The 12,472-nt window shown below is 33.1% G+C and overlaps 1 protein-coding gene across 2 annotated transcripts in view; it reads right to left on the bottom strand.

Annotated features, from left to right (window-relative positions):
* LOC111048405 (chromatin-remodeling complex ATPase chain Iswi) overlaps positions 1 to 12,007 on the bottom strand; it is a 34,985-nt gene extending 22,978 nt beyond the window's left edge. The window contains exons 1-6 of one of the 2 annotated variants that reach the window (XM_039428431.1): positions 11,866 to 12,007; positions 6,963 to 7,250; positions 4,722 to 4,790; positions 4,192 to 4,301; positions 3,497 to 3,662; positions 74 to 214 (exon numbers count right to left, since the gene is read on the bottom strand). In XM_039428431.1, the coding sequence (XP_039284365.1) occupies positions 74 to 214; positions 3,497 to 3,662; positions 4,192 to 4,301; positions 4,722 to 4,790; positions 6,963 to 7,250; positions 11,866 to 12,003 (912 nt within the window). In that variant the 5' untranslated portion in view covers positions 12,004 to 12,007. Of the gene's footprint in view, positions 1 to 73; positions 215 to 3,496; positions 3,663 to 4,191; positions 4,302 to 4,721; positions 4,791 to 6,962; positions 7,251 to 8,585; positions 8,732 to 11,865 lie in introns of those variants that run through there. The other variant, XM_022334275.2, reaches the window with a different exon arrangement.
* Between the last annotated feature and the right edge of the window lie 465 nt (positions 12,008 to 12,472).

Below are 12,472 nucleotides of genomic sequence, written 5' to 3'. Positions count from 1 at the left end.
TTAGTTTATATGTTTAAATGTGGATTAAGATACTACTCACATAATAAAACTTATAATACAATATTATACTTACACTGTATCCTCTCCAGAAACAGTAATCTTCTAGTATATCTAACATACGTGTCATCTGACTGAAAATCAGGACTCGAGAGTCCTGCTCTTTCAGTTTGGGAAGCAGCTTATCCAAAATAACCATTTTTCCGCAATTGTATACCTGAGAAATGAAATTAAAAATATAAAGTTAAAATAGCTATAAACCATAAAATAATAAGGCTCATATTACAATGGTCCTTATAAAAGATCATTGAAATAGTATGTGGCAAAATTGCAGATCATTGAAATAGAAAATGTGAAAAAATAGCAGAAGGTTTCTGCTAAAACTTTCATACTAGTCAATCAATTTAGTGAAACTAGCTTGAGCCAAGATAATAGATTCATCAATATTTTTATAAGATTTTGATCATTTATTTCTTTTGCATAAGTCAATAATTGGACAATTCTATTAAGAATGTGTAGACAAATGGATAACGCTTTATGTGTATTAGCCTTCTTATCAGTATACCACTCAAAGAAGGAGTTCCATCCAAAAATTCAGCTACTTTTTAAAATAAACTAGAGATTTTTTTAATAGCAATAGATTGTACTAGAATCTTCACTGTACACAATTCGAGTAATTTTTAGATTTGGACTGGTAATCAAAGCTCGATACTTTCCCCTTAATATCATAGCCACCTCAAATACAAGGCCGCGGCCTACGATATTGCAACGTCGCAGTGTAGGCCTAGAATCTAATATATGATTGGTGAAAAAGATCAGCTGGTATTTTTAAAAATCTTTTTCACCAATCATGTATTAGATTCTAGGCCTACACTGCGACGTTGCAATATCATAGGCAGAGGTTGTTCAACATTCACTCCATTTATTTGAACGTTTATCTCTTCAAGATCTCTATAATTATTTCTATGTTTGAACTGCAAGAACTGCGTTTTAGTTTCGTTCACTTTGAGGTTATGTTGACTGAGGAATTGGGCTATGGCATGTACATTGACAAAAGTATCTAATTCTAATTTTTCTGCATCCTTTGCACTACAAATGTAGGATGTGTCGTCAGCATACATCAAAACCTTACCACTTGTTATTATTTGTGGTAAATCGTTAACATATAAAATGAATAATAATGGTCCGAGGATCGAACCCTGTGGTACACCTGTTTTTATTCTAAGATTATTTGATCTCACCAATACTGTTAATGGAGCAATTAAATACTTTTTACAACTTTTTATAACAACAGTTGAGATCCCATCAAGACCAGTTGCCCTCTTACTCTTCAGGGAATCAATAATTCCGAGAATTTCTGTGTCTGTGAAAGGAGCAACAACCATCTTTTCAATATGGCTTGAGTCATTTTCTGTTTCAACACATGATTGGGTAAAACCATCCAAAACTGAGTCTTCAATGTTTGAGCCAACTTCCTGGAAGAACTTATTTAGATATTCACAAATCTCGTTTCCATCTTTCAAAACATTGCCCTCTTTTATTTTCATACTACCAATGTACCTGTTACCATTTGTTTGCCTTGATCCAGTTTTTTCATCATTTATGATCCTCCATACACATTTATTCAGGTTATTTGATGCACTCAGAGTATCCACTACGTAATTGCTTTTTGCTCTTCTTATCTCATTTGTATAGTGCTTTTTCAAGTTCATGTACTCTCTCTTTTGTTGCATCTCTACTCTGCGAGAATAATTTGAAAGCATTTCTTACATCCTGTCTCAATTGTAATATATCCTCAGTGATCCACTTATTTTTATTTTCCGTACAGCTCATTTTAATTCTCTTTATTGGACAGGAAACATTGAAATAATAATCAAGCGTTTTTGAAAATTCCAAAAACTGATTGCCTGGATCAACCTCACTATACATACTTCTCCACTTCTCTCTGGATAAATGGTTATTAAGACAGTTCAGGTTACTTGTAGACATTTCTCTAATTTGTTCAATACATCTTTTCATTTTTTCAGCTACATACAAACCACTGGTCACTTTCAAAAACTGAAATGTGTGATCGGATAGTTCAGAGCTTCTCACTGCCACTTCACAGCCATTTATGTTGGTGATTATATTATCGATTATTGTTTGTGAGTTTCTAGTGATTCTAGTGAACTTATTCACTTTTATGGTAAGATTATTCACAGTAAATATGTCTCTAAACGTATCACTCATAGAGCTCTTCACATTCAGATCCACATTGAAATCGCCAGCAATTATTATATTATCATACTTGTTTGTCAGATCATGCAAAACTGTATCAATTCGATCACAGAAATTATTCCACTCTCCATTTGGTGATCTGTATACTCCAACAATCACAAACTTCTCTCTACCTTTTCCCATGTCCACTCCAGTTATTTCCATATCCATTTTAATCGAACAACTATCTAGGTAAGGGAGTTTACGGACTTTAACAGTATTTTTTGCTAGAATACAAACTCCACCACTTCTGTGTGATTTTCTACAAAAATTTGCATTTATGTTGTAGCCATCAAATTTCAACTGTGATATTTCAGCATCTGTGAGTCCATGTTCTGTAAAAACAACAACATGTGGAGATTCAGCTTTCAAAAATACATTTATCCTATCAACTTTATTTCTGATATATTGTATATTTTGATGAATAAGAATTAAATCGTTTAAACACTTTGAGTGGTTTGAATCTTTTTCCATACTCTCTGCATCCGTCAGCAAAGGAAGATCAAACCGAATAACTGTACTAGGACACATCAAGGCTTCTTCCCTCTCTTCAGCCATCTCACTAAAAAAGAATCTTCGCTTACTGCACTGTTGCAAGGTGATTTATTTACAGGATTTCTTTCCCCGATCCATTGAGATGAAGCCCATGTTGAGTGAAATTTTCCCTCCTCAATCTCTCATTGAGAAAACAAATATTTATCCTCTTACATTCTTTCTTGAAATACTATTTATGTGTTTGTGTATTATTTCGTTCATCTTGTTTATCGAATGGTTCAGGTCGGGTCTGTCGAAGCGATTTGGAATAGTTGTCATTATAAGATTTGTTTTCAGACTTATTGGAACCAAGCTATCAAGTACTTTCTTCACATCATTAACATTCTGCACTGTGTTACCGGCAGCCAGACCTGATAATAGCGCTCACACTCACATTCCGGGACGACACGTCACGGTGCAATAGGACAGAAAGCTCTGTTTTTTAGGATTTTTTCTAGACATTTTAAATTGATAAATTATTCATTAATTTTTGAGAAAACATAACAGGTCAATGTAACTTACTGAGCGCGAGGTCTACTGTTCACAGAACTACTAGTAATAAAAAGTGGTTGACAACATCTATTTGTGTTTTCATTATGGTAAAATACCACAACATCAAGCACAACACAATAATTTGAATATTGTTTTTGCATAATTTGTGGGGTGAATATACATTAGAAATTGTGTTGCAATTGATATGAAATGTTACCAGATGCTCGTCAGTAGTGTAGGGTGGTCCGGGCTCTGCTCCGTCAAACAGGTAAGGGTGGTTGCTGCATTTTCGTAGCTGCATTAGAATGTTTTGAAGTCGCATCTTTTCGATTTTCCCAGCACCGTTAACCACATCAATATCTTTCATCAGTACTTTTGTGTACCTAAAGTCATGAAAAACAATTTTTATAAAAATTTAAATCACTCACCACTCAGATAATTGATACAATAAAGTAACTAACTATTTTATAACTACAACTAAGGCTATAATATAGTGTAGTATTATTATACTAACCTTATAATAATATTATATTATAAGGCTATAATTATAGTTACATGTTTTTATAAAAATGTAAATCACTCACCACTCAGATAATTGATACAATAAAGTAACTATAACTATTATATAACTGCAACTAAGGCTATAATATAGTGAGGACTAGAAGATCTCAACTTCAAGTGTAACTGAGAATTATATATGGTCCATTCATTAATGAAATAAAACGAAAACTGATAACAAAAAACCTAATAATAGTGATTTTCAAAAAATTGTACTAGTAGCTAGACAAGGCGAGCTAGAGTTCGGCTTGTTAGCAGCGCGTGTTTGTGGTGCGTATGTCTGTACACAGTTTAAGAAATATATTTCAAAATAGTCCCGTTAAGCGTAACCTCAGAAAATTCAAATTTACTCACCATTCTCTCTGCATTTTGCTGAGACCGACATACACCTTCAGCTCTTTCTTTGGCTTTAAAGCTTTTTCCACTTCACTTTTCAGACGGCGCAGCAAGAAAGGTCTCAAAACCTGAGTGAAAAACATAAATGAATGCTTACTAATGTTTAATGTAAATTATGTAAATCATGAATTTTAAATTATATTTACATATAAGATAAAGCTATATTTACAGAGAAGCCGTTACTTAACTGTCAATTTATTGTGTCCAGAAGATTACAGTTATGAAATGATCATGAATTAGCTAAGAGTCCTATTCAAACGTATTGGAATGTCTATAAAAATTAATGCAAGAGAAATTGTTAATTCTTGGAAAATAAAGATTTCAAAGGTTATGCAATTTTTAATTTTACAATCTCCTGAAAAAAATCACAAAAAGAAACATTATTTGCTGAACTTTCAAACAGAATTGAATCAATATTTCCTAAAAATCAAATTTATAATACGATTATTATAGGAATTTAGTCTTATATTTAGTGTATTATTACTTACCGCATGCAATCTTTCAATTAGTTGTTTATCTCCCATGAAACTATTTGTGTTGAACCATGAATCGAAATCCTGAAAATGAAGAAGTTAGATTAATTAAATGGAACAGTAAAAATTGTGGTAAATAAGCCTACACTGGTTAAAATATTCATTTCACAAGAGCTATTGTATCACCAGCGAAAGCTGGAGGAAGTCGAATGACAGTGTATGGAATTATATTTTTCCTACAGTTACCTTGAAAAGTGACCATTCCTGCACTGATTACAGAACGCAAAAAATCACTTTTCCGCTCTAGTGCGCGAAGTATTACTTTGCGTACTCTTAATCCTTTGCGTATTATCTTGCAGCCATCCCAATCAGCTGTTGACATTATTGGCGTGTATTTTGAATGATAATTTATTTTTTATGATTTTCAAATAAATAAAAGTGAGAACTCATTAAATTATAAATTTTGAATATTATAAATTATTCATTATTTCAAATAATATTTTTTTCTTTCATAAATTGATAGGTTGAAAAAATTTTTAGAAATCAAGATTTACTTAAAATTATTCAAATTTTCAAATTAATTGGATTAATTTAATTTTTAATTTGAATAAATTATCGATTATTAATTTTCAATTGGATTATTAAATTATACAGACAAACATTTGATGGATTTCAGCTATCATTTTACCTATAATCAACCACTTCTCATATTCAATGGTAACTGTAGGAAAAATTTAATGTGAAATAAATGCGCAAAGTTCCTTTGCTGCACTCAAGAAACCATTCCGGTTTCTTTCGTTGCAGCGAACTGCCACTTTGCGCACTAGTTGCACAAATAACTATATCCAGGCGAGAACTGCAATATTTATTGATTGCTGCAATATTTCCATCTTTGTTTGCTAGTGAAACTTGTTTATAATAAAAACTAGGAGAATACGACGGTTAAGTGATACAATAGGTGTAAAGGCCTTGCCACACCAACTACCACCAGTACCGCTGGCATTAGTGTGCTAGTGGACGATTTTTTTTAGCAAGCCATGTCACACTGAGCTCGCGTCCGCGGCGGTACTCTCGATTAGTGGGAGAAGCCAGGCGACTGACTCCTGACTGAATGGCTGACGTAGCGACTAGCTGAGGACTCGGGGAAACGTATCTGTATGCGCTTCTTATGAAAATCTCTTACCGTATATTCAAATATGACAAATCACACAGCTTCGCTTTGCGTCTGCTACGCGAGCAAAGAAAAGTCTCTCAGCAAGTGGTAGTGCGCGGTACAAGGCGGTACTCCCATCTGCTAAGCGAGCTCTGTGTGACCTGATATACTTGATAATACAGGGAAAGATTTTTAAAACTTCGCTTCCGCGGCGGTAGCGAAGTCGGTGTGACAGGGCCTTAAGGGGATTCGCCAAATTAAATTTTTAGTAAAAAATTGGATTTCTGTTTTTTACATTTTTGAATTCTCCCGGTCTTTCTAAAGACAATGATATATAATATGCAGCTGTTTGAGCCTTGTTTTGACAAATAAAAATTAATTTTTGAGACCTCCGCACTGAAAAATGATTTCGATCAAAAATTATTTAAAGTTTTGTATGTTTTGAAAAAATATTTAAAAAATTATTTAATGTATTTTATGTCTTGGAATAGAGAAATAAAAGGGGAATAAAACAAAAAAAAATCATAGCTATATCTTTACTGGTTGTTGAGAATAATGTACCTGAATATTGGAAATTTTAACATTGTTGGTATAGGAATTTGCGAACCCCCTTAAACCAGTGGTACGGTATATAATTTTCAATACATTTAACAAGAGTTACATTTAAAAGATAATTTTATTAAATAATAAAAAATTCAAGTGAGGAATTTAACAATGAACAAATAATATGAATATCACAGTTGTCATTTTTTCTTCAGCTTTTAGTTTTCTTTGACTTTTGAAATAGAATTTACAGCTGTATTTTTCATAATGTTGTATTATTAATGCTATTGCTTATTTATAACATTCGAATTGCATTGAAAGAGCACCTGTTGGAAATTTACGGGTTTAGCCACTACCACCTGGATGGTTACAGTCATCTAATGTGGTTAGGTGGTTACAGCTATCCAACGTAACCATCTAGGTGGTAGTGGTTCAGCAGGACCTAACATAGTTATCATTTCTATTGAAATTGATTAATAATTCAATAGAATTATGAGCGGAAATAAGCTGAATTCAATAGAATACCCTGAATTATAACATATAAAATATGTACTACTCACATCTGATGAGTTGAAAACATCAGGAAGCAGGAAATTGAGCAGAGACCACAGTTCGTGAAGGTTGTTCTGCAACGGTGTACCAGTCAGTAGTAAACGATTCGTCGTTTTGAATTCTCGCACAATTTCGGACAACTTGGACTTTTCGTTTTTGATTCGGTGAGCTTCGTCAATGACCATGTAACGCCAGTTGAACTTTTTGAACACACTTTTCTCCCTGATTATCATTTCGTAAGATGTCACACAAACGTCCCATTCGCCTGGCAGCAGGGTATCACGGATGAAAGCATTCTGTAGAAAGAAAATTCAAATTCGTTATTCAATTAAATAAGCATACAGTATATAAACAAGTGAATTCATCGCCTATATGGACCTCTAGGGTCTGTATTTGGGTCGACAAAACAGTAGTTAATCACAGACAGTGATACTAACTATAAAGAGTGAGTCATATGAATGGGAACCCTTCAATAAGTTGGAGACTGTTGTAGATTATAATACTGTAACTTTCAGGATAAGTTATTGATCGAATACTTGTCTTTTGACAACTGGATTTCAACCCCTCATGAGGGGGTGACTTAGGGTTTGTAACTAGAATATTTTAAATGTAAACACTCATTGTGTGGTAAATCATTTTAACACGTGAGTAGTCGCACGGACTTGCAGAACGTCAGTGGTCGCGCGTGAGCATTTTGCTCACACCCACCCTCCCTTATGGCTCCCTAGACTATAAACAGTTGGTTTTGATAATGCTCTTTCAATATTTATTAATTTCAAAAATCTTTCTCAACGTTGTTTATGTTATTATATACTATTTAATAGTGTAAAATAACATAATACATGGAGGAGATTCCAAAAATACATAGTGCAAATTTATTGTTAGAATTTATCATTTTTATGGGATAAAATAATCATGAATGGAATGAATATACCTTCTTTATTGACTCATTTTTCAACATCTAGATATAATAAAAATATAATGAACGTTTAAATCAGAAGATGGAATATAAAATAAGAAGATAATACCTAAGGTATACATTGAAATTAGTCAACGTTCATTCTATCATCTTCAAAATGTTCAAGAACTCAAACTGTTTAAGATTGTCTAAAGGACAGTCACAGCGAGGATTACATGAGCTGCCAACCTTGGAAAACGAAAATTCCCAAAACTACATACAAAAGTTACAATTGTGCGGCAATTTGCCGCGGGCGCGACTACTCGCGTCTTAAAGGTCTTTTTAATTCAAGAAAGATGACATCAATAAAAATGTTCTATGATACTTGTATTCAAAATAGCGGCTGATTGAAGTTTTAGTTTTTAAAGAAATGATTGGTGAAACTTCCATCAGCCGCCATTTTGGATACAAGTATCATAGAACATTTTTATTGATGTCATCTGTCTTCTTTAAACCTTTTAAATAATGTATCACACAATGGGTGTCTACATTCCAAATATTTTAGTTACAACCACTCATTTCTTTATTTCATTAATTCTATTAATAAAATGACAAATTTATACAATAAAATAATGGATCATTACACATTGAGCAGATATAGTATAATCTAGGTTAGGTTAGATTATAGAAAATTATCGATCACCCACATAAAACAGTGTAAAAGTGAGCTTACTCGTGATTCTTGGTCTCCAATAAGGCAAACCGATCGCAAAGATGGACACCATTTTTTGAATTCGCCCATCCAGTTGGCCAAGGTGGATTTCGGCACTATTACCATATGTGGGCCCTCAATGTTTCTGTAGTGCTTCATGTACCTGAAGTATAAAACAAAACACACATGTTTTTATTGAAATATAAATTGAAGACAAGACTTGTAAAAGTAAACTATCCTCATAAAATAATGTACATGATCAAAGTAGTGAACGGAAGAAAAGTTATAGTACAAAATTCAGCATACCAAAGAACTCAAGTGAATTAATGAAGCAATTTATATGCACTGACTGTGACGCTTCGAAATTTAAAAATCCTGAAGATGTTTGGGCAAAATATTTCTAAACAATCATCAGAACATTACCTGAATGAACAATGCTCAAGCTTTACAAAAAGTTCTAAAATTTATGAATCAAGCTTGATTTTTTTGGATTTCGTATTGTCAATGTTATTTATTTATTACTCATCATTACATAACATCATGTCCGGGAATATTCCCGTTTGATACGTAAATTGTCAGATATAATAATATATAGGTACATAAGAATATACAATAACATATATGATAGAATCATAAAATAAAATCAATAACATTTCAAGTCACAGTTATAGAACTATTCATAATAATAGAATAAATTTCACCTCAAAATCTATCAACAATAAACTCTGCCACTGAGTAGTAGACTCTCTCAGTTAACATTGACTTGATAGTTTTTTGGAACAGCGGCAATGAATCAATTTTATGGATGGCCTCGGGTAACTTATTATACAATTTTATTCCTGAATAAGAAGGGTTTCTTTCGTAAGAGGCATGTCTGTGAATAGGGTATAATATCAAGCTCTGATTACGCGTAGAATAGTTGTCTGTCTGTGCAAAAATTAAATTTATGGATATTACTCTTTATGAATATTAACAAATGAAATATGTAGATGGCAGGCAGAGTGAGGATCTTCAATTCCCGAAAAATAGATTTGCATGTATCTCTAGCTCTTAAACCAAAGACCACCCTAATGATCTTTTTTTGAATTAAAAATATTTTATAGCTGTCAGTCGAGTTTCCCCAGAAAATATTTCCATAGCATAGGTGGGAATAGACATAGGCATAGTATACGGTGATGAGTGTATTTCTATCAACTGAATGAGATAGCTTGAGAATAACATAATATGCACGGTTCAACTTTGTCGTGAGATTTTTTATATGTTCTTTCCAATTTAGTCCCTCATCTATTGTAACTCCTAGGAATTTTAAAGAAGATAGTTTTCTGGTATAGATACGTAGATGATGTCTTAATTCTCTTTAAGGGAAACCAGAGACAATGTGAAGTTCTCCGTAAACACATCAACAAGTTCAACAACAAAATACAATTCACTTCTGAATATGAACAAAACAACTCTATAAACTTCCTCGACCTATCAATCACAAAAAATCCAGACCAAAAACTCAGCTTTAACATTTACAGGAAACCAACCACAACAGACACACTAATCCACAACTCCTCCAACCACCCAACACAGCACAAACATGCAGCATTCAGATCCATGCTCTATAGACTCAACAAAATACCCTTATCACCAGAAAACTACAAAAATGAGCTCAACACAATAAAATACCTAGCACAGAGTAATGGATATGACCCAAACATAATAGATAAACTAAACAAAAAAACAAAAGCAAAATCATATAAGCAAGAAACCAATCCAACAAATGAGAGAAAACACTTCATAGCACTAACATATATCAATAGTCAATCTAATAAAATTGCCAGAATTTTTAAAAAAGCAGGCTACAAGGTGGCTTTCAAAACCAAAAATAAGCTGATGGCCACCCTCACCCCCAAAACCACCGACAACACCGACAAACACAACCTCCCTGGGGTATATAAGATAAAATGTAGTGATTGTGAAAAATTCTATATTGGCAAGAAGTGGACGATCATTCAAACTTAGATTTAAAGAACATATCAACGCACTTAAAACCAAAACAGAATCAGCTTTTGCAACACATTTAAATGAAACCGGGGCACACCTACACAAACATAGATACCAACCTCACAATATTGAAAGTAAAAAGAAATGGACATGAATTAAATACAACAGAACAGTTTGAAATTTATAAAGCCACCATCCTAGACAATAACAACATACTAAATGAACAGCTGAATTTCAAATCCAACAAACTTTTTGATCACATAATAAACACCACAAATCTTCCTAACCATCAAAACATTTCCGGTCTACACTGTTGAAAATGATTGCCAGGCAATCGAAAGTACTCCAGTCAGTAAGTAAAAGTTTTTAATATTTACTCAATAATTGACTGCATGTCGTGTTAAAATACATAGAAAAAAGTGTGTTTATACAAAGCAGCTCGGAATGGATCAAGAAATCATCATCTTTCTCAACGTTGTTTATGTTATTATATACTATTTAATAGTGTAAAATAACATAATACATGGAGGAGATTCCAAAAATACATAGTGCAAATTTATTGTTAGAATTTATCATTTTTATGGGATAAAATAATCATGAATGGAATGAATATACCTTCTTTATTGACTCATTTTTCAACATCTAGATATAATAAAAATATAATGAACGTTTAAATCAGAAGATGGAATATAAAATAAGAAGATAATACCTAAGGTATACATTGAAATTAGTCAACGTTCATTCTATCATCTTCAAAATGTTCAAGAACTCAAACTGTTTAAGATTGTCTAAAGGACAGTCACAGCGAGGATTACATGAGCTGCCAACCTTGGAAAACGAAAATTCCCATAACTACATACAAAAGTTACAATTGTGCGGCAATTTGCCGCGGGCGCGACTACTCGCGTCTTAAAGGTCTTTTTAATTCAAGAAAGATGACATCAATAAAAATGTTCTATGATAATTGTATTCAAAATAGCGGCTGATTGAAGTTTTAGTTTTTAAAGAAATGATTGGTGAAACTTCCATCAGCCGCCATTTTGGATACAAGTATCATAGAACATTTTTATTGATGTCATCTGTCTTCTTTAAACCTTTTAAATAATGTATCACACAATGGGTGTCTACATTCCAAATATTTTAGTTACAACCACTCATTTCTTTATTTCATTAATTCTATTAATAAAATGACAAATTTATACAATAAAATAATGGATCATTACACATTGAGCAGATATAGTATAATCTAGGTTAGGTTAGATTATAGAAAATTATCGATCACCCACATAAAACAGTGTAAAAGTGAGCTTACTCGTGATTCTTGGTCTCCAATAAGGCAAACCGATCGCAAAGATGGACACCATTTTTTGAATTCGCCCATCCAGTTGGCCAAGGTGGATTTCGGCACTATTACCATATGTGGGCCCTCAATGTTTCTGTAGTGCTTCATGTACCTGAAGTATAAAACAAAACACACATGTTTTTATTGAAATATAAATTGAAGACAAGACTTGTAAAACTAAACTATCCTCATAAAATAATGTACATGATCAAAGTAGTGAACGGAAGAAAAGTTATAGTACAAAATTCAGCATACCAAAGAACTCAAGTGAATTAATGAAGCAATTTATATGCAGACTGTGACGCTTCGAAATTTAAAAATCCTGAAGATGTTTGGGCAAAATATTTCTAAACAATCATCAGAACATTACCTGAATGAACAATGCTCAAGCTTTTAGTCCAGGCGCTGGCTTACATTGAGCATACATGAGAGAGGCAGAGAATTTGACTTCGGATTATTGTTAGGGGGTCTTTAGTGTATATGAAACTCGATGTCGTCACGTCCCAGGGTGGTCGACAGCTTGGGGGGGAGGGGGGTAAGTTGTGAAAAACGCGCGTTTATAAAATCGCCTGTCCTG

This window comes from Nilaparvata lugens, chromosome 5, assembly GCF_014356525.2.
Source record: "Nilaparvata lugens isolate BPH chromosome 5, ASM1435652v1, whole genome shotgun sequence".
NCBI lineage: Eukaryota > Metazoa > Arthropoda > Insecta > Hemiptera > Delphacidae > Nilaparvata > Nilaparvata lugens.
The sequence above is the reverse complement of the archived record's forward strand: the minus strand, read 5'-3'. Positions and strand labels throughout refer to the sequence as shown.